The sequence below is a fragment of the Chlorocebus sabaeus genome, chromosome 11 (assembly GCF_047675955.1).
Source record: "Chlorocebus sabaeus isolate Y175 chromosome 11, mChlSab1.0.hap1, whole genome shotgun sequence".
NCBI lineage: Eukaryota > Metazoa > Chordata > Mammalia > Primates > Cercopithecidae > Chlorocebus > Chlorocebus sabaeus.
In genome coordinates, this window is record NC_132914.1 from 129,056,078 (window position 1) to 129,081,574 (window position 25,497).

Below are 25,497 nucleotides of genomic sequence, written 5' to 3' on the forward strand. Positions count from 1 at the left end.
AGTCCGGCGGGGGCGCCGCGGAGAGCGGAGGGCGCGGGGCTGCGGAGCGCCGAGCGGAGGGCGCGGGACCCTGCACGCCGCCCGCGGGCCCATGTGAACGCCATGCGGCGCCGCGCAGCCCGGGGACCCGGCCCGCCGCCCCCGCCGCCCCCAGGGCCCGGGCTCCGGCCGCTGCCGCTGCTGCTGCTGCTGGCGCTGGGGACCCGCGGGGGCTGCGCTGCGCCCGCGCCCGCGCCGCGCGCCGAGGACCTCAGCCTGGGAGTGGTGAGCGCGCGGCCGAGGGCGCGGGGCCGGGACGGGCGCGGAGCTCCTGGGCCGGAGTCGGGGGTCCCCGCGGGCCGGGTGGCGGGGACCGGGAAGACCCCAGCAGTGCGCGTCGGCGTCGCGCGGGAGCCCGGGCGCCCTGGACCCATTTCCTGGGTGGGGAGACTGAGGCTGGGGCGTGGGCTGAGCGGCCGGGCGAGCGCACGCGAGTCCTAGGGAGGCGCCGGCTGCCGTCCCGGCTCCGTGCGCTCGGAGCGCGCCGCAGCCTCAGGAGCCCGTGGAGTTGTGAGGGGGTCGCCCACCCGGAGCCCGGGTCCCTGGCTTGCAGCAGCCCCAGAGCAGCCGGGGTGGGCGAGAGCAGGCACAGCGGCCGCTCCGAGCCCTGCGCGCTGCGTGCGTTCCGGGTGGGAGTGGTGGGGGCAGGAGCACGCACCTACAAAGCGAGGAAGGGCAGAGGCTGCGGAGTGGGGGCACCCCGAAAGCCTTGAGCCCCTGAGTTTGCTCGGTTGAGGGTGTTGGGGGCACAGGGAAGTCGGCCCCCAGCTCACCACTGGGCAAGGACCTGGCCTCCAGCCTCTTTCCCCTCCACCCCAGGTCGGCCAGGCTGGCCCTGCCTGGCCCTGGTACAGTACTGAGCCGGGGGCGCGGGGAGAGCCTTCCTCACCCCACACCCGGCCGCTGTCCGCAGCTCAGCTTGGAAACCCTGCCTGGGGGCAGCGACGTGGTCTCTTCCCACAGCCCCCTCCCCTGTTCCGCAGCCGGGACTTGCGTCTCCTGTGGACCCGGAAGATTTAGAGCAGACGTCGTGGGGTCAGTGCCCCCCAGGTGGGGCGGCCGGGTGGACTCGGGCTGGGTTCACCGGTTCCTTCTGAGGTTCCTACCCGCCGCTGCCTTCACTGCACTCCTACCCAGGGAGTTGGGCCAGGAGCCGAGGCCTCCCTGCCCCGCACAAGTGTTCGGCCCGGCTCTCGTCCGTGGACAGTCTCCCCGTGGAGTCCTGACAGGGCCCCTCGCCCAGCGCAGTGGACATTCAGGAGCTCCAAAACCTTGGGGTCCAAGCAAGTCAGCGCAGGTGGATTTCAGGCAGTCGAGGCATTTTGAGGGACTACTTGGGTGGCACCCGCAGCCCCTGTTTTTGGCAGGACTTGGCCAGGGGGTCTGGATGGGAAGCCGGTTTGGCCACCGTTTGCCCCAGGCCCCGAAGCCATCTGGGAGGGTGCTGGCCACTGCCCCTGCTGCCCGCGTCCAGATGCCTGCAGGTCCCCACAGTGACTTCCTTCCAGCCAGGCAGCCTGTGAACTTGGGGTGCCTCCCCACCTCCTCAAGACCCCTTTGTAGCTGGGGGTCTCCCGGATCCCCCACTGAGAAGCACGCCCTGGGGACATAGTGTTTCCAGCTCTGGAGGGAGGTGAACCCAGGCCAGCCTTCCAGGTCCAAGGGTGCTGCAGAAGGGACTGGGTCAATGCCAAGGGAAGACTCAAGGTGGTGCCCACACACTCAGGAGGATGGACCCCTGGCCGAGCCATGTTGGCTGATCAGACCCAGTGCGGTTTGGAAGTTTCTTACCACCCACCTGCCCACCTGCTCGGAAAGAGTGGGTCAGGTGCCCTGCTCTCGGCTGGTACCTGTGCCTGGGTCTCTCCTGGCACTCTAAGAGTCACCCGCCCCGCGCCCTGTGACAGCACCGAGCGGAGGATGTGGCTCCCCAGCCTGGCCGGGGGCAGTGAGTGGGGCCCCGGTGTCCAGCCGGAGAGGGAGGACTCTGCAGGAAGCCCCCTGCCTGGAGCCCCCTCCAGGGTCCCACCCGGCCTGGCCTGGCATGGAACCTCCGTCCTGCCTCAGCCTCCTGCTCACACTGGCGGTGCGGGGCGGCCTCTGCTGGCCCTCGGGGGAACCGCGGGCCGAGCTCAGGCCCAGGGGCAGGCGGCTTCCCCTCGGGCAGGGATGGGGAGGCCGGGATCTGGACGGGAGGGGGGACTCCTCCACTGCCCCCTCTCCAGAGGGGCTCCCGGAGCTGACTGAAATTCAGGTCTGGGCGCCAGGGAGGAGAAGGGCTCCTTTGTCTCAGGGACCCGCTCCTGCAGACAGAGCTGCACCCAACAGGGCTGGAGCCGCGGCTGGAGGGGAGGGCCCGCCCCGGAGCGCCCCCCATTAGCACGTGAACAAGGCCGGGATTCAGACTGCTGGGCGGCGGGAGCCGGGCTTTCAGGAGCCCTTGGTGGGAACAAAAGAGCGCACTGTCCCCCCGGGGGTCCTCAGCAGGGCTGTGCGTCCTTGTGGGCCTGAATTGTCTTCCTGTGTTTTGAGTACAACATACAACGAGCAGCCCAGGGTCTCCACAGGCGTCCGCCTCCCCCCGCCTCTGGCTCCTGGGCATGGATGGGACGCGGCTCTCGGTGCCTTATTTTGCACGGTGGCACCGTGCTGCCCGTGGGCCGTGCCATCTCCGCTTCACACGCTATCTGGAGTGTCTGTGCAGGAGCCACCGTCTATTCACCTGGTTCAGCCAGGCTGGCCTGCAGCCTGGCCACCGTCTATTCACCTGGTTCAGCCAGGCTGGCCTGCAGCCTGGCTCTGGCCGGAACTTCCCGGACTCGCCGCGAGAGTGTCTTGGGTTCTGGGTCCCGGGTGGCAGTTGTGTGGTGGCAGATTTTGACAAACTGTGCTCTGAAGTTTCTGTTCCATTTCTCCTCTCGGCATCACAGCCTGTGGCTGTCATCGCCGCCCCCACGGCACAGTGGCAGCTCCCTTGATCTTCTGCACGAGGTGGGGTGGGGCGGGGTGGGTGATATTGCTGAGGTTGTGGGATGCTGGGCCAGATGGCACCAGGTGGCAGCGCCCTCCATATCCTGGCCTCTGCCGGTGGCCTCTGGGTTCCTGGCCCTCAGGACCTTGTCATCGCCCTGGCTGGGGCCAGGGTGTCCCCTGCAGCTGCTCCCAGAGCTTCAGGCGAGCACCCCCAGCCAAAACCAAGACCGGCAGGAAGGTTAGACCACGGCCTGGTTTCGCCGTGAGAGACGTCTGAGTGTCCCTTGCTCCGAGGTCCCTTTCTGACAGCCATCTTCATGGCTCCAGAGATGTTGTTTCTCTTGGACATGGGCTGTGCGACCCGACTGTCAGGCCTCAGTCTCCCTGTCTGTACAATGGGGTCAGTGAGGACAGGCTGCCGTAAGATCAGCGGAGGTGCCTCCGATGGCTCAGGAACAGGAAGGGGGAAGGCTGGAGAGGATCTTAGCGGGGGACGGGAAGGGGGAAGGCTGGACAGGATCTTGGGGGGATGGGAAGGGGGAAGGCTGGACAGGATCTTGGGGGAATGGGAAGGGGGAAGGCTGGACAGGATCTTGGGGGAATGGGAAGGGGGAAGGCTGGAGAGGATCTTGGGGGGACGGGAAGGGGGAAGACTGGAGAAGATCTGGGGGGATGGGAAGCGGGAAGGCTGGAGAGGATCTGGAGGCACAGCAGGGTATTCCCTGACACAGTGTCTTCCTGGGGGCTCCAAGGGCACTTTGCACATGCGTGAGTTTGCCTCCTTGTTGGCAGCAGATCCAGCGGGACGCTTGCCCTGGCTGTGGACGCAGGGTGGGTGTCAGACACATGCAGGATGGCACTTCTGTCATGCAGTGGCTGTGAGCCTCCTGGGCACCCGCCTCTGGGATTTGGGCCCTCCTGGGCACTGTCTGGGTGGGACAGGATGGCAAGGACAGGACGGGGTGGTCTGGGCAGGGTGTGGAGCCCGGCTTCCCCTGTGGACCCTGCAGTAATAGACAAGTCCCCTCCTCATGTTGGCCCCAAGGGCCCCACGCGACCTGGCCCACCTCCTTCTCCGTCCCGCCCCTTGACTCTGTCCCGCTGGCTCCTCTGCGCTGTGTGTTTCCCTGCCTAAGGGCCTTTGCCTTGCTGTCCCCACCACCGTGAGCACGTGAGCAGCACCCCCCGCATCACCTGGACAGTTCCTTCCGTGCCCCCCAGGATGTTCCCCGAGCACCCATTTCATCAGCCCTCCAGCCCGTCCCTCACACCTGCATAGCACAGTGGTCACAAGCGGAGACCCTGTAGCCAACAGCCTGGGCTGTTGGCTACAGCCTGAGGGACGTGGCATCAGTGACGTGGGCGTGGTTGGGTAGTGCTGGTAATTGTTGGCTGTTAGGGTCGAGTAGAGCAGTTCTTACTATTCAGGACGTAACGACCACCTGAGACTCATGTATGTGTTCAGGTGTTTGCTATTTATCCTCCTCACAATCCCGTCCTCTGCTGTGGGCAGTGGGATGGGTTCCCGTGGTCTCAGCCTCTCCCCAATTGCTCAGACAGACTCAGGAGGTCTGGCAGTGTCCCTGGGGAAGAGGCTGGAGCAAGGGGGTCACTCCAACCGAGGGTCAGCCCCTAGAGGAGGCTGGTGCAGGGGAACCCCGCATAGCCAAGTGGGTCAGACATGGTTGCTGGGACCAGACCACGGCTCCATCACTGACCGTGTGCTATGTGACCGTGAACAGGTTATCCACACTCTCTGAGCCTTAGTTTTCTCATCTGTAAAATGGGGCTGATGACACCTGCTCTCCCCACCCCCAGGCCCCGTGCAGGTTGGGTCACAGATGAGTATGGGGGTCGGGCCCAGGCACCACCCCCATGGCACAGCAGGGCCACAGATGCACCCACCAGCCAGGGTGCCCTGGGCGGGAGAGGCCGTTACAACCAATCAGCGCAACCCAGAGCCCGAGGACAGTGGTTGCACTCCATAAACAACTCCGTAAAAACCATAAACTCCCTAAAAACCGTCAAAGGGAATTCTGTGCTGTGTGCATTACGCCCCCTTGAGGCTGGAGACAGATACGCGTTGTGTCAGACAACAGGCGTGGCTGAACGGTAGATCCGGAGTGGGCCAGGGCGGCTGCAAGCGTCTGCACCAGAGTCAGGGGCTGCGGGAGCCCACTTCCTGCCGGTGCCCCCCGGGCAGGGCTCTGCCTCTGGCCTCTGTGTCCCCATCTTTGGTAATGGCCCAGCCCATGGGAGGAGCAGGAGAGCGACCGCCTCACTTAGGCAGCTCCAGAAACTATCATCAGCCAGGGGGTGGCTGCTGTGGGTTGGGCTCCCTAGAGCTCCCGGCGGCCCCTCCCGCCTCCTCCCTCCTCCCGGCAGCCCCTCCGCTTCCCCAGTGGCCTTCTGGAAGGTTCACCCTGCTGCTGCTGCAGCACCCGCCCGCCACAGCCTCCGTTGCCCTGGAGACAGCGGTCTCCGTGGCGACAGCAGAGGGAGGACCAGGCAGCGGGTGGGCGTGGAGGGGAGCAGGTAGCAGGTTCCCAGGATCAGACGCCCCCCGGCCTGCGTGGGATCCACAGGCTCTGTAGGTACTGGGGGCAGGAGGCGGGGAGGAGGACACCTGGAGGGCGGGGTCTGGGCCCCCACCCCAGTGGCCATCACACAGCAGGCATCCCCCTACCCGCTGTGGGTGGGAGTGGGTCAGGGTAGAGCCTAGCGGGGAGGAGGGGCCGCCACATTTGCCCTGAGGTGCTGGCTCGGGGGGCTTTGCCCCAGGACCATGCTCCGGGCCTGGTTAACCCCTCCTCCCCTTAGCTAACAAGCCCATCTTGCCGCCACTGCCACCCCATTACCTGCGTGGACATTTCCAAGCCCTGGCCGGGAATCGGCCACCCTCCCAGATGGGCCTGAGCTGCCTGGTGAGCTGCTTGCTGCCTCTTCCCTGCAGGCTCAGGCGTCCCCACAGCTGCGCCTCTGCCCCCGCTGGGAGCACAGGACGGGTCAGGGCTGGGCGAGGGCACCTGGTGGGCTTAGGAGGCCCCCTGGGGCAGGTGGCCACTTCTACCTGTGTCTACCCGAAGGCTGGTGGCTCCCAAACCTGCAAGGCTTGTTCTGTCGGGGTGCCCCTGGCAAACTAGGAAGTAGTTCCCACCCTCCCACTCCAGCCCCCTAGACGGCCCCTCCCAGGATGCCTAGCCTGAGACTGGGGGCACAGCCCCCTGAGCACAGGCTCGTGTTAGGTAGGAGGCACCCGCCAGCGACCCACCACCCCCCAAGATTCCACGGCATTCTGTGCTCAAATTCCAGTGCCCCTGGGGCCACGGTGACAGTGCCTGTTGACTGTGGGCGGGGCTGCCTGTCCCGGGCTGGCCCCAGAGCAGACCAGCTGCTCACACCTGCGGCTAAACCACCTGCTTCCAAAGTTGGGCAACATTCCACAGCCACCAGGAGTGCTGCCTGCCAGGCCCAGCTCCGCTTTCCTGAAGCACATGTGGCGCTGTGGCTGCCCAGCTCCCCAGGGACCAGAGGGAGGGGTGCTCCAACCCGCTGCCATGAACCCCACAGAGTAAATGGGCCGCTTAGTGCAGTCACCAGCTGTTACCCCACTTGTAGATAGGAAGGCTGGGGGCTGGGTTGTCCTCCCAAGGGGTCTCAGCGCCCGCTGGCCCAACCCAGGCAGCAGCTGGCCTGGGTGGGAAAAGCACCTGCCTGTATGGATTCTTCCCTGGTGAGGAGGCAGGGAGTCATCATCCAGTATCATAGATGGTGTGAGGAAACTCCAGAGGGCTTCCTGGAGAAGGTGACAGGCTATTGTAACCATGAGGCACAGTGGCCCTGTTGAGCTGTGATCTTAACAAAGGACTAAAAAGTGCACATATTTAATGCAGAATTTGCTGATGGACATCTCTAGCACCTAGAGCGGTGACTTGCCATGGGACACCCTCAGTAAACCCTGCATGTGCACGGTAGTGTGGGGCGGGACACTCGCGGCCAGAGATCCCACACCCTGTCAGTAAACCCTGCGTGTGCACGGTAGTGTGGGGCTGGACAGTCGTGGCCAGAGATCCCACACCCTGTCAGTAAACCCTGCGTGTGCACGGTAGTGTGGGGTCGGACACTCGCGGCCAGAGATCCCACACCCTGTCAGTAAACCCTGCATGTGCACGGTAGTGTGGGACTGGACAGTCGTGGCCAGAGATCCCACACCCTGTCAGTAAACCCTGCGTGTGCACGGTAGTGTGGGGTCGGACACTCGCGGCCAGAGATCCCACACCCTGTCAGTAAACCCTGCGGGTGCACGGTAGTGTGGGGTCGGACACTCGCGGCCAGAGATCCCACACCCTGTCAGTAAACCCTGTGTGTGCACGGTAGTGTGGGGCCGGACACTCGGGGCCAGAGATCCCACACCCTGTCAGTAAACCCTGCGGGTGCACGGTAGTGTGAGGCGGGACACTCGCAGCCAGAGATCCCACACCCTGTCAGTAAACCCTGCGGGTGCACGGTAGTGTGGGGCCGGACACTCGCCGCCAGAGATCCCACACCCTGTCAGTAAACTCTGTGGGTGCACGGTAGTGTGGGGCCGGACGCTCACGGCCAGAGATCCCACACCCTGGAGGTCGGGGTGGAAGTGGGAAGCCAGCCTGTCGGGGCCAAGGCTGTCACCCTCAAGGCCCCTCCAGAGAAGCTGCCCTCCCCAGTCATGAATGCCCACTTTGATGTCCTGTCATGCCTAGAGCCTTGGAGGGGCCCCCAGACCCGAGGGCTTTCCAGGCTCCCCCCGTTCTGTACACACTCTTGGCTTCCCCTCAGGGCTGAGGGGCTGGGCTGGGTCAGTAGGGTTTGGAGAGGGGGTAAAGGCACAGAGGGAAGGCCCCAGGAAGGACTCAGTGGTTCCTGGAAGAGGGATCTCGGGGTGTGCAGATCCCATGCAGTGTCTTGTGCGGCCCCTCCTGGCCGGCACGGCCTGTTGCTGATGCCCCTGGGACTCCCAGGTGGACGGTGCCTTGCTCCTCTGTGCACTGCCTGCTGGTGGGCAGGAGGGTTGCCCAGCCACCCTGTCACCAGCTCCTGCAGACCAGAACCCGGGTCCCAGCAGGTAGCATAAATGAGTCACAAGCATTTTGTTTTTTCTTTTTTTTTTTTCTTAAGGATTTCTTTAAAAAGTTACTTTATTCATTTATGCATTTTTTTAGGTTAAGCCACATGAAACTACTAGTATTTATTTTAAATCAGAGAAATGATCAAAAATGGGTGCTTTCATATGGTTTGGCCAATGAATCCATGAGAGGTGGTAAATAATAGTGATTCACAGGCCAGGCGCGGTGGCTCAAGCCTGTAATCCCAGCACTTTGGGAGGCCGAGGCGGGCCGATCACGAGGTCAGGAGATCGAGACCATCCTGGCTAACACGGTGAAACCCCGTCTCTACTGAAAAATACAAAAAACTAGCCGGGCGAGGTGGCGGGCGCCTGTAGTCCCAGCTACTCGGGAGGCTGAGGCAGGAGAATGGCGTGAACCTGGGAGGCAGAGCTTGCAGTGAGCTGAGATCACGACACGACACTGCACTCCAGCCTGGGCGACAGAGCAAGACTCCATCTCAAAAAAAAAAAAAAATAGTGATTCCCAAGCATTTTCTAAATGCCCAACAGAGAGAAAAAAAAAGACAGGTCTGCAGGCAGGGCAGAGCCCCCAGCACGTCATCCCTGGCTTGTACCTTTCTGGAGCCCGCCTCACCCGTGCTGTGGTTCCCTGGGCTGACGAGTGTCCACAGGGCGGAGCTGGAGCTTCATGGCAACCTGCAAGTGGGCACAGGTGCCATTTGGTGGTTGAAGAAACTGAAGCTAGGGGTGGAGGTAGCCCCCACAGATGGCATCCAGGCCCCCCATTGCCAGGTCCCCATGATGGCACCCAGGTCCCCACAGATGCCATCCAGGCCCCCCTGTCCCTGGGGCCCCTCCAGGGTAGCCATCGCCAGGTCCCCATGATGGCACCCAGGTCCCCACAGATGCCATCCAGGCCCCCCTGTCCCTGGGGCCCCTCCAGGGTAGCAGAGGTGACTGGGGTATGGGGCCAGGGCTTGATTTGTGCCCAGGTTAAAGGGCTGCCCCCATTCCTGCTCCTGCTCAGCTCCAGTGTGGGTAGCCTCCCACTCACCCCAGTAGGCCCTTCAGAGCAGAGCTGTCCCCTACGCCAGGTGCTGGTGTGAACGTTTTCCACATCCTGGCTCACATCCTCACCACCAGCTTGCCAGAGACTCTGAGGAAGGAGCCCAGAGGGATGGACTGCCTTGCCCCAGGCACACAGCGGGGAGGTGGCCGAGTGGGATTTGAACCTGGGCAGCCTGGCTAGAACCTGGCTTTTGTTTCTGAGACAGTCTCGCTCTGTTGCAGTCACAGCCTCCAACTCCTGGGCTCAAGCGATCCTCCCGCCTCAGCTTCCCAAAGCGCTGGGATCTCAGCCATGAGCCACAGCGCCAGCCACACCTGGGCTCTTATCTCCCCCATGAATGAACAGCATGGCCCAATTCCTTAATCTGGTGTCTGAGCCACTTCCTTTCTCAGCTGGGGTCCCAGACCTTGGGTCCTAGACTGCTGTGTCACAAGTCAGCTAAGAGCCTGCGTTTGACACTGGCCACATTTAAGAGCCTTTTGAAGGTTCCCTAGCATTTTGCGGTCTCAGGAGGCATGGGGTGGGGCAGGGTTGCCATGAGTGGTTGCACAGGTTGTGCACTGCACAAGCTCACATCATCTAAGGTACATCAGGTTTATTTATTTATTTATTTTATTTTTTAGATGGAGTCTTGCTCTGTTGCCTGACTGGAGTGCAGTGGCACTATCTCGGCTTACTGCAAGCTCCGCCTCCCGGGTTCACACCATTCTCCTGCCTCAGCCTCCCGAGTAGCTGGGACTACAGGCGCCCGCCACCACCCGGCTACTTTTTTGTATTTTAGTAGAGATGGGGTTTCACGGTGTTAGCCAGGATGGTCTCGATCTCCTGACCTCGTGATCCACCCGCCTCGGTCTCCCAAAGTGCTGGGATTACAAGTGTGAGCCACCATGCCCGGCCAGGGACGTCGGGTTTATTAAGACACTTTTCTGGCAACTGCCCAGGGAAGAGGCAAGAGGTGCCTTGTGGGCAGATAGGGGTCTGGGGTGGTGATCAGGGCTGGGAGGGGCCTGCCCCAAAACAGTGGTGGCCTGTGGCAGGCTTCTCGTTGGGTAGGACCGGGCCCTCTATCGCACCCCCTCACCCTGCTCTCTGCCCTCAGGAGTGGCTGAGCAGGTTCGGTTACCTGCCCCCGGCTGACCCCACCACAGGGCAGCTGCAGACGCAAGAGGAGCTGTCTAAGGCCATCACAGCCATGCAGCAGTTTGGCGGCCTGGAAGCCACCGGCATCCTGGGTCAGTTCTCCAGGGGGCAGCGGGAGCACTGTGGCCCCCGTCAGGTCTGCACCAGTTGGCCATGCCCCCTCTGATCAGACACAGCCCACCTTATGCTTGAATGAACCTGGGTCCTGGCCTGGGGTAGTTCGGGGCCTGGGGCTGGTCCCCTGAAGATGATGTGGGAGGAGGGGGCAACTCAGAGGCTGGTGCCAGTGCCAGAGTCAGGGCTCCCGCCCTTGGGGGTACTCGGGATCCTAGGGTGGGGAGCGCACTGGGCTAGGCTCTGAGCTCCATGCACCCCTGCAGACGAGGCCACCCTGGCCCTGATGAGAACCCCACGCTGCTCCCTGCCGGACCTCCCCGTCCTGACCCAGGCTCGCAGGAGACGCCAGGCTCCAGCCCCAACCAAGTGGAACAAGAGGAACCTGTCGTGGAGGTGGGTGCGTGGCCAGGGTGAGGAGTGGGGCCCCCATGTCTCCGTATCTGGGCCTGCTGTGAGTATCCACAAATGGGGAGACTTCAGACAGCAGCAGGAGCTTTCTCCCCGCTCTGGAGGCCGGGAGTCCATGCAAAGGAGTGGGCAGGATGGTGCCCTGGGGAGGTAGAGGGAACATCTGTCCAGGGCTCTGTCCAGCTGTGCAGTGGCTGGCAGCCCTCGGTGCAATCGCCAGCTCTGCCTCTACCCTGCCCTGTCTGTGCCGCCTCGTCTCCCATGTCTCCAGGACGCTCCTTGGATTTAGGGCCCACCCGAATCCAGTGTGACCTCATGTCAACGCCTCATGACATCCACAAAGACCCTATTTCTCGTTTTTTTTTTTTTTTGAGACAGAGTCTCACTTTGTCACCCAGGCTGAAGTGCAGTGGCACAATCACAGCTCACTGTGCCCTGACCTCCTGGGCTCAAGCAATCCTCCTGCCTCAGCCTCCCGAGTAGCTGAGACTACAGATCATATGACCACACCCAGCTAATTTTTTCTTTTTTTTTTGACACAGAGTCTCGCTCTTTCACCCAGGCTGGAGGGCAGTGGTGCAGTCTTGGCTCACTACAACCTCTGCCTCCTGGGTTCAAGCAGTTCTCCTGCCTCAGTCTCCCACATAGGTGGGATTACAGGCACGAGTCACCACATCCGACTAATTTTTTGTATTTTTAGTAGAGACAGGGCCAGACATGTTGGCTCACGCCTGTAATCCTGGCACTTAGGCCAAGGCGGGCAGATCATATGAGGTCAAGAGTTCAAGACGGCCGGGCGCGGTGGCTCAAGCCTGTAATCCCAGCACTTAGGGAGGCCGAGACGGGCGGATCACGAGGTCAGGAGATCGAGACCATCCTGGCTAACACGGTGAAACCCCGTCTCTACTAAAAATACAAAAAACTAGCCGGGCGAGGTGGCGGGCGCCTGTAGTCCCAGCTACTCCGGAGGCTGAGGCAGGAGAATGGCGTGAACCCGGGAGGCGGAGCTTGCAGTGAGCTGAGATCCGGCCACTGCACTCCAGCCCGGGCTACAGAGCAAGACTCTGTCTCAAAAAAAAAAAAAAAAAAAAAAAAAAAGAGTTCAAGACCAGCCTGGCCAACATGGTGAGACCCCATCTCTACTAAAAATACAAAAATTAGCTGGGTGTGGTGATGTGCTCCTGTAATCCCAGCTGTTCGGGAGGCTGAGGCAGGAGAATCACTTGAACCTGGGAGGTGGAGGCTGCAGTGAGCCAAGGTTGTGCCACTGCACTCCAGCCTGGAGACATAGTGAGACTCTGTCTCAAAAAAATAAAATAGTAAAGACAGGGTTTCACCATGTTGGCCAGGCTGGTCTTAAACTCTTGAGCTCAAGCAATCTGCCCACCCTGGCCTCCCAAAGTGCTGGAGTTACAAGTGTGAGCCACCACCCCCAGCCAACCCTATTTCCAGGTCACAGTCTAAGGTTCCGGGTGGACGTGAATTTGGCGAGACACCATGTGACCCACACACCTTCTGCTGATCCCGGGTCAAAACTGGCTCAGAGGGTCCCTGGCTAGTGTGAGAGCTGGTGACCAGAGAGAGGCTCTTCGGCAGGCAGCACGGGGCTGGGGCAGACGGGACGCACCGCTGAGGGCCCGGGGGTGATGGCTCCACGTGGGAGCTGACGTTTGCCTGTGGCCTGGGGTTCTCAGCCTGCCTGGGCTCTCATTTCCCTCCCTCCCTCGTCCATCCTGGGTGAACCCCTGGGACCTCCATGGGTGCGTCGGATGACTCCTGGCACGGGGAGAAACGCGGAAGATGGGGGAGACCCTCGTAGCGGCACCCCCAGCTGAGGAGGGGCGTTCAGGGAACCTCGGCCTGGGGCCCGTGGCCTGTTCTCCGTGACTCTGGGCTGACCCCTGCCTACAGGGTCCGGACATTCCCACGGGACTCGCCGCTCGGGCGGGACACGGTGCGGGCACTCATGTACTACGCCCTCAAGGTCTGGAGTGACATTGCGCCCCTGAACTTCCACGAGGTGGCGGGCAGTGCCGCCGACATCCAGATCGACTTCTCCAAGGCCGACCACAATGATGGCTACCCCTTCGACGGCCCCGGCGGCACCGTGGCCCACGCCTTCTTCCCTGGCGACCACCACACTGCCGGGGACACCCACTTTGACGATGATGAGGCCTGGACCTTCCGCTCCTCGGGTGCGTCTGGAGCAGCCCTCGGGGCAGAGTCAGGAGCCCCAGCGGCCTGTGAGGCCAGGGAGCAGCCATGGCCCCCATCCCCAACCCCGCGGCTGAAAACACACACAGCTGCTGAGCACGGCTGGGCATTTCCCACTAGGCCGATCTCACAGCGTCTGTGCTCGCCCGGCTGACCTCACTGGGTGCTGGCCTGTCGGGCAGGGACACCGCAGCTGAGCCGAGCTTGTCCTCATCGCATTCTCAGCACCCGAGGGAGGGAGCAGGAGGAGGCGTGCGAGGCCTCTGTGGCCCTGGCTCTGTCACTCCCGCTAAGTCCCGTTGTCTGCAGAAGTCACGGCTCTGCAGAGGCTTTTCCGACCCCTGGACTGTGGCCTCGGGGACCATGCAGTCCTGGGAGCCCAGGCCCGTCGCGTGGGACCCGGGGGGCTGTGCCCACAGCATCGAGCCTCAGGTCAACCGGCCGACACCGGGCTCCACGTAACCCAGGGCCCAGGCACAAGGTGTTATCTGTGTGGCCTTGTGCAGAAAAGGTTATCAGCCCCTCCATGAATGCTGCAAAGACCCCAGGCCTGAGAAGCCCAGCAGGCCCCACAGAGCCCCCAGGGGAATTGCGTTAATTCCCAGTAACCCTGCAGAATCCATCTGGCGAAGCAGGCACCAGGGCATCCCCATGGGCACCCCAGCCCGGGCCCACCCTGACCCCATAGCATGGCGGGGGCCTGCTGATCCCTCCCCACAGGGACGGGGCCCTTCCTGCCCTTGGTTCACATGGCTCCCTATGTCCCCAGATGCCCACGGGATGGACCTGTTTGCGGTGGCTGTCCACGAGTTTGGCCATGCCATTGGCTTGAGCCACGTGGCTGCCACACACTCCATCATGCGGCCGTACTACCAGGGCCCAGTTGGCGACCCGCTGCGCTATGGGCTCCCGTATGAGGACAGGGTGCGTGTCTGGCAGCTGTACGGTGAGTGTCTCCCTGAAGCCAGACACGGCCCCGGAAGAGGGGTCAGAAATCCCAGGCACCCCCGAGCAGAGCTCCCCAGGAGGGTTTGCTGTCCCCTCTGTTCCCTCCACGTATGGTGCTGTGCCAGCTGGGACACTCCGGCCTGTCCACAGAGCCCATCCCTGATGTCCCCAGAGCCCCTGGGTCAGAATTCCACCTCTGTGCCCCAGACACTGATGGAGTTACGATAGGCGGGGTTGATGGTATCCCAGGCCTGTGCAAATCACATTTCATGTCTTAAATCATCTGATTTTTGTGGCCATATAAGGTAGGACTACTGTCCCCACTTTACAGATGAGAAAACTGAGGCACCCAGAGGTATGTAGATTGCCCAGGAAACCCAAGAGTAGCCGAGTCAGGCCCCAGGGACCCCTCTGCTGGGTTCACATTAGGAAGTGAGGCAGAGCCCCTGTCCTGGGAGCTGGTGCCCCAGGGAGACAGCACACATGCATCAGAGGCCAAGGCGGTCACCTCACTTATACCCAGCCCCAGCTCCCCCGACACCGCCCACCACACCTTGCAGTAGTGCTGTCCCCGCCACCCGGACCCCTCCTGACCTCAGCATCGTCCTCGCCACTTCATATGCTCTGACATCCATGCGTCATTTCCATTGTAGTAAAATTCACATCCCATGCAATTTGCCTGTTTGGCCGGGCACGGCAGCTCACACCTGTAATCCCAGCACTTGGGGAGTCCAAGGCGGGCGGATCACTTGAGGTCAGGAGTTTGAGACCAGCCTGACCAACATGGTGAAACTCCATCTGTACTAAAAATACAAAATTAGCCGGATATGGTGGCAGGTGCCTGTAATCCCAGCTACTCGGGAGGCTGAGGCAGGAGAATCACTTGAACCCGGGAGATGGAAGTTGCAGTGAGCCGAGATCGCACCACTGCCCTCCAGCCTGGGTGATAGAGTGAGACTGCCTGAAAAAAGAAAAAAGAAAGAAATTAATTCACCATTTCAACGTGTGTACTTCCATGAGTTCAGGACATTCACAAGGTTGTGCAGACGCCACCTCTATCTGGTTCTAGAACTTTTCATCACCCATTACCACCAAAGGAGACCCGACACCCATCCCATCGCCCCAGGCAGCCACTGACCTCCTTTCTGTCTCCACAGATTGGCCCTAATGCAGCCATGCAACCTTTTGTGTCTGGCCTTTTTTTTTTTTTTTTTTAAGAGATGGGGTCTCACCATGTGGCCCAGGCTTGTCTCAAACTCCTGGGCTCAAGTGATTCTCCTGACTCAGCCTCCCGAGCAGCTGGGACTATAGGCATGCACCACCACATCTGGCTAATTTTTAAACTTTTTGTAGAAGTAGAGTCTCACCATGTTTCCCAGCTGGTCTCAAACTCCTGGGCTCAAGTGATTCTCTTGCCCTGGCCTCTGAAAGTGCTGGGAATACAGGCACGAACCACTGTGCCCAGCCCGGCTTCTTTCACTGAGCATACCGTGTTCCAGGTTCGCCCTGTGGTTGTGTGGATCTGAGCATAGCATGTTCCAGGTTCGCCCCGTGGTAGTGTGAGCATAGCATGTTCCAGATTTGCCCTGTGGCGGTGTGGATCTGAGCATAGCGTGTTCCAAGTTAGCCCATGGCCACGTGGATCTGAGCATAGCGTGTTCCAGGTTCGCCCTGTGGTCATGTGGATCTGAGCATAGTGCGTTCCAGGTTCGCCCCATGGCAGCGTGGATCTGAGCATAGCATGTTCCAGGTTCGCCCTGTGGTAGTGTGGATCTGAGCATAGCGTGTTCCAGGTTTGCCCCGTGGTGGCGTGGATCTGAGCATAGCGTGTTCCAGGTTTGCCCCGTGGTCTTATGGATCTGAGCATAGCGTGTTCCAGGTTCGTCCCATGGCCGTGTGGATCTGAGCATAGCATGTTCCAGGTTCGCCCCCGTGGCCGCGTGGATCTGAGCATAGTGTGTTCCAGGTTCGCCCTGTGGTAGCGTGGTTCTGACCTGGATTTCTTCTCATGGCTGAATAGTTTTGTCATCATGCAGCCTTGGCAGGCACTGGGTTGCCACCCCTGTTGGCTGCGGTGAACAGTGCTGTGAAGGCTGGTGTACGAGCTCCTGTGGGAACGCCTGTCTTCAGCTCTTTAGGGTGTACACCGGGGTGGAATTGCAGGGCATTGCTCACACACTGAGTGTTTAACTCGGCGAGGGGTCTGACTCCCACCTCGACATCAACTCTGGGGGTGGCAGTCTCGCTGATTGCAGCTGTGCCCCCGCAGAGCCTGTCTGCTAAGTGGCCTTGGTTTCATCCCTGGGATTCAGAGGGGCTGGTGGGATGTGGGGGGAGGCGGGCGTCTGGGGTTTGAGGCCGTCCTCCTCCTTGTCTCCCGTAGGTGTGCGGGAGTCTGTGTCTCCCACGGCGCAGCCTGAGGAGCCTCCCCTGCTGCCAGAGCCCCCAGACAACCGGTCCAGCACCCCGTAAGCCCTGGGCCCATGGTTACCACCCACTGGGGTCTGTCTGTCCTCATCCCCATCCCAGGCAACATTTGCCCCAAATCGTGGCTCGGGGTCCTGGAAAACGGACAGCTGTGTGGCCGGATGAGCCCCAGTGAAATTGTGTCTTCTCTTAAACCCCTTCTAATACCAGCCCTGCCCTGCCAGGGGCCCCGCACAGAAATGACAGCTTCAAACAAGGTTTCCTCTCCCCATCGTCCGTGTCAGCTACTGCCACGTGACAAGCGGCCCAGCTTGATGAACGTTTCATCAAGCCCTTGGATTCCCAGCGTCAGGAAGTCAGATAGGGCCCGCGAGTGTCTGGCCTGTGCCCCCAGTGGCAGGGACGTTCACTGCCTGGGCTCACATCTGGGGCCAGGGCTGGGCCATCGGGGCTGCTCCACGAGGCATGACCCTCCCACGGCAACTGGATTCTGAGTGAAGTTGTCCTGACAGCTGGTATTGCCAGAGGCCGGTAGAAGCCGTGACCTCGTGTCACCGAGCCTCAGATGTCACGTGTGACCCTACCGGTTAAAGCTGTGAAGGAGCCACGCTCTGTGTTTCGAGTTATCTCTCGGTGGACATGCACCTTGTCCCTGATCTCCTGTTGTTACAGCCATGTAGCTGTGAACACGCTTCTCGTAGGACTGAGTTCCAGGCCTGGGCTTGGGGTCCCGTGGTGTGGTGTTTGGCGCTAGGCCCTGGGTGCTACACCAGTCTCCACGCCTGAGCTCCTGCCCTCCCCGCAGCTCCCTGGCGCTCTGTATGCTCAGAGCGTAGATCTTGCTCCCCGCCCGCCTAGTGAAGCGGTGGACAGGCACCCCCGTTTTAATTTGCCTTTCTCTTCAAGAGCAGACCCCTAGGCAGGGATAGGGGCTCCCCCCAAGAATGCACAGTCCCACACTGCTCAGGCCCTGCCTCCCAGCCCACCTGGCTCTCTCCCCGCAGGCCCAGGAAGGACGTGCCCCACAGATGCAGCACTCACTTTGACGCAGTGGCCCAGATCCGGGGTGAAGCTTTCTTCTTCAAAGGTACCCCCAGGGTCCCCGTGGCGGTGGGCAGAGAGGCATGGCCCACTGTGGGTGCAGACCTTCTCTGCAGCCCGGCCCTCCCCCTGTGTCCCCAGGCAAGTACTTCTGGCGGCTGACTCGGGACCGGCACCTGGTGTCCCTGCAGCCGGCACAGATGCACCGCTTCTGGCGGGGCCTGCCGCTGCACCTGGACAGCGTGGACGCCGTGTACGAGCGCACCAGCGACCACAAGATCGTCTTCTTCAAAGGTGAGCGGGCCTCCCGGGCCCTCTGCCCGCCTCACGGAGGGGGTCCAGCCTGCATCCCGCTGCGTGTAAGCCCCACGTCTACCCAGAGGCTGGTCGAGCACAGAGTGGCTGGTTTGCTTGTGCACTCAGCAGGCACATACTGAGCACCTACTCTATGCCCCATCCTGAGGTAGCCACTGCAGGCACACAGAGGGCGAAATGATGGAAAATCCTGCTGTCGTTCTAGTCGGGGCACAGTCCACCCACATGTCAGGAGGAGCTGATTGCTGGTGCCATTCAGTGTGGTCAGAAATGAAGGGCAGGCCGGGCGCGGTGGCTCACGCCTGTAATCCCAGCACTTTGGGAGGCTGAGGCGGGCAGATCATGAGGTCAGGAGATGGAGACCATCCTGGCTAAGGTGGTGAGACCCCGTCTCTACTAAAAAATACAAAAAATTAGCCAGGCATAGTGGCAGGCGCCTGTAGTCCCAGCTACTCAGGAGGCTGAGGCAGGAGAATGGTGTGAACCTGGGAGGCGGAGCTTGCAGTGAGCCGAGATCACGCCACTGCACTCCAGCCTGGGCGACAGAGCGAGACTCCGTCTCAAAAAAAAAAAAAGAAAGAAATGAAGAGCAATGGGAAGAGGTCTCCTTAAGGAGATGCTGTACAAGCAGAAACTAGGCAACAGTGTTCCAGCCCAGGGAACAGCCGTGCAAGGCAGGAGGAGTCCTACTGGATCCCAAGAACCTCAGAGACGGGGCCGCAGCTAGAGCACCGGGGCCTGGAGGAGGTGCGGGACAGAAGCATGAGGGGCTGTGGCTGCCGGGACCGGGCCTGGAGGAGGCTCAGGACAGAAGCGTGAGGGGCCATGGCTGCCGGGGCCGGGCTGCCTCTTCCCGGTCAGCCCCTTTGCCCCCCGTTCTAGAAACAGCCTCGTGGTGGTGTTGCAGGAAGCACTCCTCTTGCCTTCAAGTCTCCATGAAGGGCAGGAAAAGGAGACAGGAGCAGGGGCAGGCAGGGGCAGCAGGGTTGCAGGACACAGGCCCCCATGCTGTGCTGAAACACCCGGAGTTTCCCTTACTGTCTGGAGGTCACAAGTCCGAAATCAAGGGGTAGGCAGGGTGGGTCTCCTCTGGAGGCTGTCCCAGGCCTCTCCCACGTCCAGTGTCGCCCTCAGCCACGTCCCTCCTGCCACCGCCTCTGGCTTCACACCAGGCTGTCTCCTCCATCTCCGTGTCTTATAAGGAAGCCAGGCCTTGCTCCATCTCCGTGTCTTCTCTTATAAGGAAGCCAGGCCTTGATTCAGGTCCCCTAATCCCATTTGTTTTTCGTGGGGTTTTTTTGTTTTTTGTTTTTTTTTTTTGGAGACAGTGTCTCACTCTGTTGCCCAGGCTGGAGTGCAATGGTGTGATCTCGGCTCACTGCAACCTCCACCTCCCGGGTTGCAATTCTCCTGCCTCAGCCTCCCGAGTAGCTGGGATTACAGGTGCCCACCACCACGCCTGGCTGATTTTTGTATTTTTAGTGGAGACAGGGTTTCACCATGTTGGCCAGGCTGGTCTCGAACTCCTGACTTGGGGTGATCCACCCGCCTTGGTGTCCCAAAGTGCTGGGATTACAGGTGTGAGCCACTGCGCCCGACCTGCCTAATCCCATCTTAACTCATCTAAACTAACACAGCTGCAAAGACCCTCTTTCCAAGTAAGGTCACGTCTTAAGATTCTGGGTGGATGTGAGTTTGGTGTACGTCATTCAATCCAGTGTGGCAGCCACTCCCACAGTCACAGGTGGGACCCTGTTTCCTGGTGGAGGTAAAGGGTGTTCTGTGTGTCTGCCAGGGGAACCGCTTCCTGTCGCTCCATCGCCTGTCCAGCCCTTAGCATTTGACTCGGTCACCCCCGTCACTTGGGAGCCCTCAGGTGACTGTTCCTGGAGGCCTGGTCCCTCCTGGAGGAACAGAGACTGCAGCTACCTGGGGGGCTGAGGCAGGAGGACCGCTTGAGCCAGGAGGTCAAAACTGCACTACACCATGATCATGCACTGCACTGCAGCCTGGGCAACAGAGCACGACCTTGTCTAAAAAAAAAAAAAAATCCCCAAAGACAGTACCTGGACTAAAAAAGAAAGAAGAATGGCTTGCAAACCTCATGACCCATTGCTCCTCACCTCCCCCAGGCGACCCTGTGGAAGGTCCCAGGGTGCCCTGTAGAGCCTTCCCGAGCAGGGTCCCGTAACGTGCAGCTCCCCTGCCTTGCATGGGTTAGAAGTATTCGGGCTGCTTCCCCCAGGTGGACCTGTCTGGTCTGGCGTCTCCTCCGGATCAGGTTCTGGTTTTGCACATCTGGCAGACATGCCACCGAGGGCGTGTGTTCTGAGCCCCGAGCCGCCCTGCCTGGTGATGTTCGCTGTGGTCACCTGGATGTGTGTCTGCAGGTTTCTCTTGAGAACACGTGGGTCTCTTGCCACAGCCTGTCCCACCCCTGTGTCGACTCTGTCCCCTGCACCCCCTGCCCCTGCCTGGTTTCCTAACAGGCGCACCTGTCCTGGTTCCTACTCAGCCGTAGCAGGGCAGGGCCCATTGGTCATCCCGTCATCTCCTTAATACCTCCCCTGCTTACAGACATCACAGACCTTTCCAGTCTCCAGCATTGGACGTTTTTTGGTCATTTTATATTATTTTTATTTTTAAATTTTATTTTACTTTACTTTTTTGAGACAGAGTCTCACTGTGTCACCCAGGCTGTAGTGCAGTGGCATGATCTCGACTTACTGCAGCCTCAACCTCCCAGGTTCAAGCAGTTCTCCTGCTTTAGGCTCCTGAGTAGCTGAGACTACAGGCACTCACCACCGTGCCTGGCAGATTATTTTGTGTTTTTGGTAGAGACGGGGTTTCACCATGTTGGCCAGGCTGGTCTCAAAATTCTGACCTCCGGTGATCCACCCACCTTGGCTTCCCAAAGTGCTGGGATTATAGGCGTGAGCCACCACGCCCAGCCCTGTTTTTTTGGTCGTTTTAAATTGTGGGTGTGGTAAATACAATTTACTGTTTTAACCATTTTTAAGTGCACAGCTCAGTGGCATGAAGCACATTCACGTTGCTGTGTAGCCGTCACTTGTGTCCTCCTCCGGAAGATTTCCAACTTCCCAAACAGAAACGCTGCCCCTGTGAAACACGGATGCCCCTCCCCTCCCCTGCGCACCCCGCTCCGCTTGCTGTCCCATGGCTCTGAGTGCTTCAGGGACCCCATGTCTGTGGGACAGACAGGATCTGCCCTTCTGTGCCTGGCTTGTGTCACTCAGTGGAAGGTCCTCGGGGCTCATACACGCAGTGGCACGTGGCAGGATTTCGTTCCTGGCTAAGGCTGAGCGTCTTTCCGTGGCACGGACGGACTGCATCTCATTTGCCTGCTCACTTGGGTTTCTTCTACTCTGGGCTCCTGTGAAGGACGCTGCTATGAGCATGAGTGTGCAAACGTCTCTCCAAGACCCTGCTTTCCGTTCTTTTGGATTTATACCCAGAAGCCAGAATGCTGGATCATGTGGTAATTCTACTTCTGATGTTTTGGGGAGCCTACGTCCTGTCTCCCGCAGCGGCTGCACGATTTCACACACCTCCGGCAGCGCCCAGGCTCCGCCATCCCCACATCCTCCCGACACGTGTGACTTTCCATGTACTTGACAGTGGGGGTGAGGGGGCGTCTCATGGTGGTTTTGAGGGCGTTTCTCTAGTGACGTTGACCATCTTCAGGTGCTCAATGCCATCTGTGTTTCTTGGCAGAAATGTGTATTTAACGCAGGGCGCGGTGGCTCACGCCTGTAATCCCAGCACTTTGGGAGGAAGGCGGGCGAGTCACCCGAGATCAGGAGTTCGAGACCAGCCTGGCCAACATGGTAAAACCCCGTCTCTACTAAAAATACAAAAATTAGCCGAGTGTGGTTGTGGGCACTTGTAGTCTCCAGCTGCTTAGGAGGCTGAAGCAGGAGAATCACTTGAACCCAGGAGATGGAGGTTGCAGTGAGCTGAGATCTCACCATTGCACTCCAACCTGGGAGACAAGAGCGAGCCTGTCTCAAAGGAAAAAAAAAAAAAAAGACTCACACAGTTAGGCCTTGAAGGAGGTCAGGAGGTCCTTTCTAGTCTTTTCGGTGAAGACGTTCTAGCCCCTTGTGCAGAAAGAGTGGTCGGCCAGGTGCGGTGGCTCGCACGGGTGATCCCAGCACTTTAGGAGGCTGAGAAGGGAGGATTGTTTGAGCCCAGGAGTTTGAGACCAGCCTGGGCAATGTAACAAGATTATTTAAAAAAAAAAAAAAGAAAGAAAGAAAAGGCCCGGGCACAGTGACTCATGCCTATAATCCCAGCACTTTGGGAGTCTGAGGCAGGCGGGTCACCTGAGGTCAAGAGTCCACCACCAGCCTGGCCAATATGGTGAAACCCCGTCTGTACTAAAAATACAAAAATTAGCTGGGTGTGCTGGTGCGTGCCTGTAGTCCCAGCTACTCAGGAGTCTGAGGCGCAAGAATCGCTTGAACCCAGGGGCGAAGGTTGCAGTGAACTGAGATCAAGCCACCGCACTCCAGCCTGGGTGACTGAGTGAGACTCCATCTCAAAAACAAATAGTAATAATAGAATGGCACGTCATGGGCTTCAGTTTAGCCCGAGTCATTGTTTCCATCGATAAAGGGGTGGCTGGCAGTGTCCGCAGGCTGGATGGGACGGCCCGGGCTGGGCACAGTAGGTGCTCACTGCGTATCCATGTGGCTGCTGTGATGTGGGGTGATTGCACTGTGGCCGCTGTCCCATCAGGCCCGGGTGAGGGGTCAGGACAAGGGCGGCCGACGCAGGGGAGAAGGAAAGGCTGGAGCCCCCTGCCCTTCGGGGTGGGGCCGAGCCCCGGCCCACAGCTGTTTCTCTCGCCCCCAGGAGACAGGTACTGGGTGTTCAAGGACAATAACGTAGAGGAAGGATACCCGCGCCCCGTCTCCGACTTCAGCCTCCCGCCTGGTGGGATCGATGCTGCCTTCTCCTGGGCCCACAATGACAGGACTTATTTCTTTAAGGACCAGCTGTACTGGCGTTATGATGACCACACGAGGCGCATGGACCCCGGCTACCCCGCCCAGAGCCCCCTGTGGAGGGGTGTCCCCAGCACGCTGGACGACGCCATGCGCTGGTCCGACGGTGAGTGCCGGCTGCGGGGACAGGTCGTGCGGCCTCAGTTTCCCCACCAGGAGATGGTGATCAGGACAGGGCAGCCAAGAGGTTCCCTGAAAGGAGGACGGCCCCAGTCGGTGTGGGCTCTGAGGGTCCCAGCCCCTCGCCTTGAGCTGCCGACCCTGCAGGGGTCCCAGGTCACTCCCCGAAGTGAATTCAGCCTCCTGAATGAGCTGCACTTGGTCGCGCTGCCCTCAGCACTCACTCGCCCCTGCCCTCCGTCAGCCATGCTACTGCCCCAGGGCTTTGGCACCTGCCATGCCCTCGTCTGGGCACACTTTCCTAAGATGTCCATGCAACCCCTCCCTCACCGACCCAGCCCTGCCAAACGCCCTCCTGAGCATCACCCTGTGCTCCCTGCCGTGTCCCACAGTGTAGAAGAAACCTCCCCACAGGGTCAGCTCCAGGGATGGCAGCATCCTCTGTTTTGTTTTCAATGCTGCATCCCCATCACTTGGAACAGCCCTGCACAGAGTGGACCCTCAATAACTCTCCAGTAAGGGAAAGAGACTCTGAGGGTCTCCTGGTCCATTCCCTGCCCCAGCAGACTCCTCCAGAGCTTCCCAGGCCTGTGACCTGCCTGCAGAGCCGCCGCAGCTGAGCAGATGCTGACGCCGTCTCAGATATGATCTGGGTGCCCCCTGCTGTCTCGCTCGAGCTGCCCCTCACCTGGCCCGACCCCCACTGCAGTCCAGTGCAAGCCCCCTGCTGTCTGGCCCCACCCAAGCCCCTCCCGCTGCAGCCCTCCCTAAGCTCAGTGCTCCCTTCTCTTCTCAGGTGCCTCCTACTTCTTCCGTGGCCAGGAATACTGGAAAGTGCTGGATGGCGAGCTAGAGGCGGCACCCGGATACCCGCAGTCCACAGCCCGGGACTGGCTGGTGTGTGGAGACTCACAGGCTGACGGCTCTGCGGCCGCGGGCATCGATGGGGTGGAGGGGCCCCGCGCCCCTCCGGGACAGCATGACCAGAGCCGCTCGGAGGACAGCTACGAGGTCTGCTCATGCACCTCCCAGGCCTCCTCTCTCCCAGGGGCCCCGGGCCCGCTGGTGGCCACCACCTCGCTGCTGCTACTGCTGCTGCTGCCACTGTCACCAGGCGCCCTGTGGACAGCGGCCCAGGCCCTGGCGCTATGACGCACAGCACAGGCCCATGAGAGGACAGAGGCGGTGGGACAGCCTGGCCACAGAGGGCAAGGACTGCGCCAGAGTCCGTGGGAGAGGTGCTGGCACGGGATGAGGACAGGCCACCCTGGTGCTGGAAGGCCGGCAGAGGGCACTGCCCACCAGGGCTGGGCAGACTCAGGCAGCTGGGACGGAGCTGTCCAGTAGCGAGTGACTGTGTGACTGGCAAGCCAAGAGGTGGCTACTCCAGAGGGGTGCCCAGTCAGGCCGCACCAGCCACCAGCCTCCCCCGGCCCTGGAGGGAGCATCCCGGGCTGGGGGCCTGCCTCTGTCTGTGCCGGCGCCGCCAACCCTACCCACACGACTGCCTGGTGCTCCCGCCAGCCCACAGGGCCTCCGTGCCCAGGTCCCCAGTGGGGCCCTCCCCACAGACGAGCCCCCACGCGGTGCCATGGCACGTCCCCCTTGTGACGCTTTCCAGACCAACACGACTTCTCCCTGCTTTGTAGCAGCTTGGCTGGGCTCCCTGGTGCTCCAGGGCCATGGGAGTGGGTGTCCTCGGGCCTCAAGGGGCTTGGCCCTGACCAGGGGCCCACACGCCTGCACTTGGAGTGGAGGCTTCCAAGGAGGTCTGGCCAGTCGTATCTCCCTTGTTCATCAGCCCTTCCCGCCCTGTGTCTCTTCCCTCGTGCCCCGAGGGGTCCCCGAGCCACTCTCACAGACGAGAGTTGAGGCCCTGTGGGGGATGAGCCTCGGTGCTACAGGCAGGGGCATCACAGGTGGGCGGCGGGATTCTCAGTGTGGGAGGTGCCCAAGGAAAGGCACTTGGTTCTTGGGTGAGCCACTTGGGATGCTGCCTGCCCAGCAGCACTGGACCGTGATGCCTGGCCAAGCACCGGGACCTGGGTGCGCCTCAGAGGAAGGGCAGGTGCTCCCTGCACGGGGCTCGTTCTAGCTCTAGCCACTCTTTGTCATTTGCTCCCTTTACTCCCAGCCTCCGGATCCACAGCACCCGGGGTCCCTCACCCCGTCCCCACTGTGACCGGCGAGCGACGTGTCTGTCCTGTGGGACCCTCCTGTTCAGAGGGTGCAGCCGAGCCGCTCTGCAGGGCCCAGTCCTCCCGCCGGCGCACAGGCCTCTAGTCTCCACGGCACAGACGTGGGCTGGCGGGCCTGCCTGCCTGGCCACATTTCACGAGCCCCCACCTTTCGATACGCACATGCAGCTGAGGCCACATTCAAAGAAACCCCCCAAAACCTAAGACCTTTTGGGCACTGACAGGCTTGGGGTGCACACAGAACATTTGGGATTTCACTTTTTTGTTTTTTGAGACAGAGTCTCACTCTGTCACCCAGGCTGGAGTGCAGTGGTGAGATCTCGGCTCACTGCAACCTCCATCACCCAGGTTCGA

At 60.8% G+C, this 25,497-nt stretch overlaps 1 protein-coding gene across 2 annotated transcripts; it reads left to right on the top strand.

Annotated features, from left to right (window-relative positions):
- Positions 1–24,593, top strand: MMP17 (matrix metallopeptidase 17). 2 transcript variants are annotated; one of them, XM_008005243.3, is made up of 10 exons: positions 1–264; positions 10,285–10,417; positions 10,706–10,835; positions 12,762–13,045; positions 13,834–14,010; positions 16,396–16,480; positions 17,444–17,526; positions 17,622–17,774; positions 22,674–22,931; positions 23,742–24,593. In XM_008005243.3, exons 1-10 carry the CDS (start codon positions 103–105, stop codon positions 24,095–24,097), a joined length of 1,821 nt encoding a protein of 606 aa, XP_008003434.2. In that variant the 5' UTR covers positions 1–102; the 3' UTR covers positions 24,098–24,593. The 2 variants fall into 2 exon arrangements, with proteins under 2 accessions (XP_008003434.2, XP_008003435.2); XM_008005244.3 differs by lacking the exon at positions 1–264 and adding an exon at positions 3,688–5,602.
- The last annotated feature ends 904 nt before the right edge of the window (positions 24,594–25,497 follow it).

Excerpts from the sequence above, each read along its gene's own strand:
- MMP17 (XM_008005243.3), top strand. The coding sequence starts at position 103 with ATGCGGCGCCGCGCAGCCCGGGGACCCGGCCCGCCGCCCCCGCCGCCC. Across the intron at positions 10,836-12,761 it reads AAGAGGAACCTGTCGTGGAG|GGTCCGGACATTCCCACGGG; the intron begins GTGGGTGCGTGG and ends CCCTGCCTACAG. Across the intron at positions 17,775-22,673 it reads CAAGATCGTCTTCTTCAAAG|GAGACAGGTACTGGGTGTTC; the intron begins GTGAGCGGGCCT and ends TCTCGCCCCCAG.